Source organism: Apodemus sylvaticus, chromosome 5 (assembly GCF_947179515.1).
Source record: "Apodemus sylvaticus chromosome 5, mApoSyl1.1, whole genome shotgun sequence".
Taxonomy (NCBI): domain Eukaryota; kingdom Metazoa; phylum Chordata; class Mammalia; order Rodentia; family Muridae; genus Apodemus; species Apodemus sylvaticus.
Window position 1 is genome coordinate 89,286,653 of NC_067476.1, and position 8,741 is coordinate 89,295,393.

General features: G+C 41.3%; 1 protein-coding gene across 1 annotated transcript; it reads left to right on the plus strand.

Moving 5' to 3' along the window:
- Positions 1 to 3,151: 3,151 nt before the first annotated feature.
- Positions 3,152 to 5,113, plus strand: Kcna4 (potassium voltage-gated channel subfamily A member 4). Its single transcript, XM_052181390.1, has one exon. It carries the CDS (start codon positions 3,152 to 3,154, stop codon positions 5,111 to 5,113), a length of 1,962 nt encoding a protein of 653 aa, XP_052037350.1.
- The last annotated feature ends 3,628 nt before the right edge of the window (positions 5,114 to 8,741 follow it).

Here is an 8,741-nt window from a genome sequence, read left to right on the forward strand (position 1 = left end):
GAAAGAAATTTTAAATCAGTTTGGTTTGTTGGAAAAATGGTTTGGTGGGTTTATAATATCTCTTTTCTTTTTCCTTCCTTCCTTCCTTCCTTCCTTCCTTCCTTCCTTCCTTCCTTCCTTCCTTCCTTCCTTCCTTCCTTCCTTCCTTCTTCCCCCTCTTTCTTTCTTCCCCCTCCTTCTTTCTTTCTTTCTTTCTTTCTTTCTTTCTTTCTTTCTTTCTTTCTTTCTTTCTTTCTTTCTTTCTTTCTTTCTTTTACTTTCTTTCCTTTATCTCCCCTTTCCCACCATGCCTCCCTGCTTCTATGCCTCCTTCCCTCTCTTCCTCCCTTCCCCCTTTCCTTCTTTCTGTCTCTCTAGGATAGTGAGGTAACTAATAGCCAATTGAAAGGAAAACAGTTTGCTTTTTGAATGTCAAAGAGTGAGTTAGAGAAACAGTGATTAACAAGCCTAAATAAATAAAATAAGAATGTATTTATTGCAGATCAGAATGAAGATAGGTCTAGAGCTTGTAGAGGTAAGAGTGCACTGGAAGACCCTCTAATTCATGACCTTTGGGGGAAGATACTTGGGTAGAAGAGACAACTTCACATTTGTAAATATATGGGTATGTCAGTTATTCAGGATGTAAGCAGTATCTCTACAAACTGTTTGTGGGTGTTGAGAAGTTGAGCACATTCTCAGGCTTTTTGGACTATGCCAGTCCTAAAAAGATGTTGGCTGACATGCCTCAGTGAATGTACTCCTAGGACGGTTTGTGCACAAGGCCTTAGAGATCTCATCATCACACATACATAAGTAAACACTAATGAACATAAGATGATGTGACAAGTCAGACAGAAGAGGGGATGTCACTAGGGATGACTTCTGAGGTGTATTTTTCTGGATTCTTTTGGTTTCAACTGAGGATGTGTGTATGTGAAACGCCCTGTGTTTGCCACTTTCCTGCTTGTCATTTAAGTTATGGGACTGACACCAACAGCAAAGAGCGGCAGGTGTTCGAGGGTGGGATCCTGTTGATGGTTTCAGAAAGCCAATGCTCTCATGCTGCCCAAGTGTTTCTAGTAATAGAAGCTAGAGGATGCCCTGAATTCTACCTCTTATCATCATTTCCAATTCTCTGGCTCCTTTTCTGTATTCTTAGAAGTCCTCTTGTACAGAGTAAATGGAAGAATCAGGTGGTCCAAGTTAGGGGCAGGTTTCCTCAGTCTTGGCTGAGGAGATGAAGTCAATAGACTTAGAAGAACAAAGTAAGAGAAAGGGGCCAGGGACAGCAGATGAAGCAGACAGATTGGGGTCTGCAAAAAAAATGTGTGGTGAATCTGAGGATGAGAGAGCAGGATACAATTAAACGGGTGGGTGGGTAGGGGGGAGCGAGTACTCTGAATGCAGCGTCCTCACACTTGAGAAGACTATATCAGGTGAACATGAAGGCACGTCAAGGAGAGGGGATGGTTACTAAGAGAAGTGGGAACTGAGATCTGCTTCTAGGCCGTGGGTGGTGGGGAGTGTTTAGGAAGCTGGAGTAGAGAAAAAAACCAACATGTTACATGGAGTCAGAGAATGCCAGATTCACACAGGCATTGTTTAGTGTCGTAGTGCTCTGGGCTGTCCAAGTTCTGTCTCTCCCCACCTCAGACAGCATCAAAGAATGTGGATGTTGGGAGTGGGTAGAGAGATGACGACTTAACTTAATGCTGTGTTGTCCATAATTGCCATATCTGTTGCTATTCATTATGTACATAGGCAGTGTGCTATCCTGATAGCATCCGTGATCTCCATTGAGTCTTACCAAAGTGGGGTAAAAGGGATGAGATTATGCTCTCTACATTTTATAGATTAGGTAATTGATGATGATTCAAGTAGTGGAGTCTAAACTGAAGAAAAAAATTTTTTTCTCACTTCTTTAATTCCAAGGAAAAGAAAAATGTAAGGGTACTTATTTCAGCAACATTTCATAAGTGAAAATTTAAGGAGAATTCCTTGAGATAAATGAATGCCGGAAACAGCTGTAAAGTCACAGCATTGCTGTTGTGGAATGAAGAGGATGTTATTGAGAGTTAAGACCTGGCATTGGTGAAGGGGCGGAGGAAAGCAAGAGCCATGTGGGTTGAGAACGAACAGGACCAAAACAAACAAGATGTCACAAAACAGAGTGATCTGAACCAATGACAAAAGAAGAAAGCAAGGTGGATGTGGAGTGGGAGAGATTTTAGAGCCGCCTGCCCTGTATTCTTGAAAAGTTGTGGTCTCCTGGTGTATGTTTCATGATTTGCCTGAGGACAAGAGAAGTGTATGTGGAGTAAAGGTCTGTTTCTCTCTATGGTTTGATTCTTTTTATTTTTCTCCTGTGCTTATTTCCCATCCCTCTTCAGGTGAAGTGCTTCTTCTGAATGATTCTAGCCAAAGGACGCTCTTCATTTCCTGCTTTCTATGGAGACCTCAGTGTTGAGTTTGCTTCTTCTGGAACCGCGTCTACCACCTTCTCTTCCTTCCAAGGTCTTTGCCTCTACCTACAGCCTGGCATTGTCTGTGGGTCCATGAAGCCTCTGATGACCTAGAGGGAAGGTCTGGGAGTCCATCGGTCCTCGTAGACTAAGCAGCAATGGCTGGGCATATTTTAAGCCACATTTTAACATGGGTCAAGCCATCAGTAGAAGGCAAGTGCTAAGACTAAAGACTTATTTACATTTTATTTAAATTAGATGGACTGGGCTTTGGACAATTTCCATGCAAGAGAAAGTATATTTCATTTTCTAGGCACAACTTCTGACTGTCAGATACTTGCTGTCTCTGAGTCTTGTAGCGTCATCACCGGACTGCATCCCAGACAGACTTCCAGATTTGAACATCTACCCCCCAAAACGTAGGTGTTTGGGAGATCACATCATTTCATGACTTATGTTTGAGGAACACTAGGCTGTTGTCTAGACTAGGCAAGCTCTGGAAAGCTACGCCGAGTCTCTGCGAAGAGGGAGCATGGGGTGTGCTGATTTAAAAACAGAAAATGCAAAGTTGGACTGAAAATATCCCAAGTCTTCTAAGCAATCTGCTTAAGGCTTCCAAACTTACCTTAATTTGGTAAGAAAATAAGCTGCCCTATTTTTCTTTCTTCTCTTACAACTGGAAGCAGCCATTTCCCCAAACCACCACCATGGAGGTGGCGATGGTGAGTGCGGAGAGCTCAGGGTGCAACAGCCATATGCCTTATGGTTATGCAGCCCAGGCCAGGGCCCGAGAGCGGGAGAGACTTGCTCACTCCAGAGCAGCTGCAGCTGCTGCTGTCGCAGCTGCCACGGCTGCTGTCGAAGGCACCGGGGGTTCTGGTGGAGGCCCCCACCACCATCATCAGACGCGTGGTGCCTACTCCTCCCATGATCCTCAAGGTAGCCGTGGTAGTAGGAGGAGGAGGCGTCAGCGAACTGAGAAGAAGAAACTCCACCACAGGCAGAGCAGTTTTCCTCATTGCTCAGACCTGATGCCCAGTGGCTCTGAAGAGAAGATCCTGAGGGAGCTAAGCGAGGAAGAGGAAGACGAGGAGGAGGAAGAGGAGGAGGAAGAGGAGGGAAGGTTTTACTATAGTGAAGATGAACATGGGGATGGGTGTTCCTACACAGACCTGCTGCCACAGGATGATGGGGGCGGCGGCTACAGTTCAGTCCGCTACAGTGACTGCTGTGAACGCGTGGTGATAAATGTGTCTGGTCTACGCTTCGAAACCCAAATGAAAACGTTGGCCCAGTTTCCAGAAACTCTGTTGGGAGACCCCGAGAAGAGGACTCAGTACTTTGACCCTTTGCGCAATGAGTATTTTTTTGATCGGAACCGACCCAGCTTTGATGCCATTTTATATTATTACCAGTCAGGAGGCCGCCTGAAGAGGCCAGTCAATGTCCCCTTTGATATCTTCACCGAGGAGGTGAAGTTCTATCAGTTGGGAGAGGAAGCCCTGCTCAAGTTCCGGGAGGATGAAGGCTTTGTGAGAGAAGAGGAGGACAGGGCTCTGCCAGAAAATGAATTTAAAAAACAGATTTGGCTTCTTTTTGAATATCCAGAAAGTTCTAGCCCTGCCAGGGGCATAGCCATCGTATCTGTCCTAGTCATCTTAATCTCTATTGTCATATTTTGCCTGGAAACCTTGCCCGAGTTCAGGGATGATAGGGACCTCATCATGGCCCTCAGTGCAGGCGGGCACAACAGATTGTTGAATGACACTTCAGCAGCCCACCTGGAGAACTCAGGGCACACAATATTCAATGACCCTTTCTTCATCGTGGAGACAGTGTGTATTGTGTGGTTTTCCTTTGAGTTTGTGGTCCGATGCTTCGCTTGTCCCAGCCAAGCACTCTTCTTCAAAAACATCATGAACATCATTGATATCGTCTCCATTTTGCCTTATTTCATCACCCTGGGCACTGATCTGGCCCAACAGCAGGGGGGTGGCAATGGCCAGCAGCAGCAGGCCATGTCCTTTGCCATCCTCAGGATCATCCGTCTGGTCCGAGTATTCCGGATCTTCAAGCTCTCCAGACACTCCAAAGGCCTGCAGATCCTGGGCCACACCCTAAGAGCCAGCATGCGGGAACTGGGCCTTCTTATTTTTTTCCTCTTCATTGGGGTCATCCTCTTTTCCAGCGCTGTGTATTTTGCAGAGGCAGATGAACCCACTACCCATTTCCAAAGTATTCCAGATGCATTTTGGTGGGCTGTGGTAACCATGACAACTGTGGGCTATGGGGACATGAAGCCCATCACAGTGGGGGGAAAGATTGTGGGGTCCCTGTGTGCCATTGCGGGTGTCTTAACCATTGCTTTGCCTGTGCCGGTGATTGTGTCTAACTTTAACTATTTCTACCACAGAGAGACTGAAAATGAAGAACAGACCCAGCTGACACAAAACGCAGTCAGTTGCCCATACCTACCTTCTAATTTGCTCAAGAAATTTCGGAGCTCTACTTCTTCTTCCTTGGGGGACAAGTCAGAGTATCTAGAGATGGAAGAAGGGGTCAAGGAGTCTTTATGTGGAAAGGAAGAGAAGTGTCAGGGAAAGGGGGATGACAGCGAGACAGATAAAAACAACTGTTCTAATGCAAAGGCTGTGGAGACTGATGTGTGAATCGCTTTCTCCACCTGCCACTGCCCCCCCATCTCCAAATATATTCATACATGGAGAATGCAGTTATGAAAATGAGATATGCAAACGATCGCACTGCATACAGTAATACACTGTTTAATGGTAATACATGGCATAATTGTGACTAAACGTGTATTGCATAGCAAATAAATGATACATCTTGGAGAAGAGGGAGGCATTAAAAACAGCAGATTATCTTTATATTTTTAATAGAATGCAAGAATTTTGCACATTATGGGAAAAATGTTAATAGTAAAGGTGGTTCTGAGGAGAGTGAGTGTGTGTGAGAAAGTGAGAGTGTGTGCACATGGGCGTGTAAGTAAATTGTCAACACTGTTGGGGATTGTGCCGTGATGGGAAAAGTTGGCATTCTGAAGTATTTACTATGTAAGAACTAATGAATTTGAGCAGTCTTTTACCAGTGTTTTAATAACATCTCCTATGTCTTTGGATTCTGTAGTTGTTTTTTAGAAATTGTAAGAATTACTGTGTAGAAAAAAGAGAAAGTAAATTATTTAATAGAATATAGGTCACAATTTAATCTTGGATTTAATTAAAGTTTATTTTTAACTGGAAATTAACTTTTGAAAAGGCTGCAGGGGCCTTTAGAAATTGATTATATTTTATTATTAATTTTGGGGAGATAGCAAATGCCTAACATTCTCGAGGAAATGTAACAAGTTTTGTTCATAGGTCTTAAGACTGGAAGTTTTTTTCTTTTGCACTGCTTTCTGTGATGAAGCCCGAGAGAGACTTCATACTGTGAATGTTTACTAATGCACCAATCAGTTCAATGACAATCATTGGAAGAATGGTTTCTTCGTCTCATTTATTTTTCTTTTCCTTTTGTGAGACTAATGACCACACAGATAACAGCACATGATTCCTGCTTTAAGATCTGAATGAACAAACTGATCCACAAAGGGACTACGAAGTAACGTTCAGCAGCCGAATCTTTTGAAATTGGTTTGTTACGATGATGCTTCAGAAACCATACTATTTTCAATACTCTTCTGCCTTTTAAGTCCAGAATAATTTAACCAAAGTTATTGCATGCACAGAAAGAATTCTTGGAGAAATAAGGCACCCAGCAGCTACAGCAATTATGGCTTAAGATCTTTTTATTAAATATGCAACAAAATGCTAGATGTAAGTCCATTTTGTGTATGTGTGTATGTGTACAGCTGCAGAAACAAAACAAAACATGAAATGTGGGGATTCACCTCAAATGCTAAAGCATCCTGCTAAATCAGAGCTAGGCAAGAATGGTTTTAGAACATTTGGTTTCCCCAAGGGCATCATAAATCATTACCATGTTTATCACAGAGGCTTTCTGGGCGTTACACTTCCATGTACCTCACAATAGCTATTCTTGAATTTGAAGTAGCAACAAGGAGTGCACCATGAACAACTGTGTCACCTTGAAATACAGCTCTGAACACGCAGTGTAAACACATAGGGGGGCCTTACTATACAATTCATTGAAACAAAACAAAATCTTCTTTATAAATGATTGTCCTGAGCATTGGGAAGAAATCCCATGGCCACTGTTTCAGTCCATAGCAAACTTAACAAACATAAACAAACCCCAATAAACCAAAAACAAACAAAAAAGAAATACTCGCTTACCCTTACCTGTCAGATTTTTCAAATGCTTTTGGCCAAGGAAATCACCAAATACATTTTACCTCTCCTTTAACAGTATTTGAAATGAAAGGAATTCTAGCAAATCAATATCTTTGTTCCTGTCTTTTCTCTACACTTGTAGGGAAGCTACTTTGCTAGAACTCCATCTGGAGATGGAAAGGCAGCCAGCAGTGGAGATGATTGAAGAACTCAGTGCTACCTTGTGATTAGTACTCCAGAGATGATATTCTGATTCTAATACAGTGTATTAGAAAAAAGCACAGTGAGCGTCTGACAGGCATGGCCATAATCCCTTTGCAAAAAATCACTGAAACATGTTTAAACTTCATTGTTTTGTGAGTAAAAAATCATTTTAAATCAGAGGAATAGGGAAAGAGTAATAGGAAATCTTGGGAACTCTGAAATATATCAAGTTTCATGCAAATACTTGATATGATAATTTCTCCAGTACAGGCCATTTATTTAGTATTTTGTGAAAATAACAGGAATAGTTTGTGATAAGGAGTAAAATCATTCTGAATTTTTTTTGTTCTTTGTTTCTTTGGCATTTCCTTCCTAAATCAGAAAAGTCATATTAAATTTATTTGATGATATAAGCATTAATAATTCTTAGACTGTATGAGTTACAAATAATTAAGAATCCTAGGGCTTTCCTTATCGCACAGAGGTGTTTGTTGTTGCTTGTTTGGAAACTGATGGAATTCTTAGTCATGTGCTTTCATTCCAAATATTATTAGAATGTCATTCAAAGTGTGTTTTCCTCCATGCAAAATGCATTTATCTTAGATTGTGTACATTGATTCTATTTTGGGGAGAGACTTCAAAGCACCTTTGCCTCGAGTTTGGGCATTTCTGCATGAAGTACTTGTTCATGGGAAAGTTGGGTGTTCAATACAGCTTTGAATTAACGGCCAATTCCCAGTTGAAGCTATTCAAAGTACTTTAGAACACTTTATGAAGATTTCCTAATAGTGAAAAAGCTGCTGTGTAAACTATTTGGAAAACTGTATTTGCTTAGATGCCAATAAATAGGATTGGAATACATACAGGTTCACCATACAGGGAAGAAGAAAATGAAATGATCCTATTAAAGATCCGGATTCTTGAGTTCAGAGGTTCTTTTCAGAGGACATTAGATGCATTCTTCTTTTTTGAAAATGGCTAAAATGGAAGCAGCGCTGCCTAACGGTTATGGGGAAGATATAAATGCCTTTTATTTCTGTGAAGGGGAACTGGTAGGTACCAGAGAGACAGCTAGTTCAAGGTATCATGAGAGCTTGTGGTTAATTGTGAACAGTCTATTCTGATAGATTCTTAGGGTTCATTATTTCTTCCATTTTAAGGTGAAAATTGGAATGTTGGGCATACATTGTTATTTGGTTGCTTTCAGTAGCTAAATTCTTTTTTTTATTCGATATATTTTTATTTACATTTCAAATGATTTCCCCTTTTCTAGCCCCCCACTCCCCGAAAGTCCCATAAGTCCCCTTCTCTCCCCCTGTCCTCCCACCCACCCTTTCCCATTTTCTATCGTGGACTTGATATGACTATTTTGATTTAACTAAACACCACATCCAGATGATAACATCATCTGCATAGTTTGGGTATTTTCTTTAAGTAACAACATAATATTTGTAACCATTGTGATTAACTGAAAAACTAGAAGTTTGAGAATATTAAAATATAACCCAAACTGAGTGAATAAAATGTATTTTGAAGCTCTTTATTCAACAATCTTATAAAGGAAAGGGATTCAGTTAGTACAGAATACCTCCTCTCTGTCTCCAGTTGAATACATACAGTGAAGTTGGTAAGTAAATATTTTTATTTCGTACTTTGTTGAAGAACAGTGTTGTCATAGCGTTCTGACCTAAGCTGAGAACTCATTTTATGCTTGGACACATGTAGTAATTCTCAAGTGCTTTTGCATTCCTTGTCAAGTTTATATTACATAGGGCCATTG

Excerpts from the sequence above, each read along its gene's own strand:
- Kcna4 (XM_052181390.1), top strand. The coding sequence starts at position 3,152 with ATGGAGGTGGCGATGGTGAGTGCGGAGAGCTCAGGGTGCAACAGCCAT.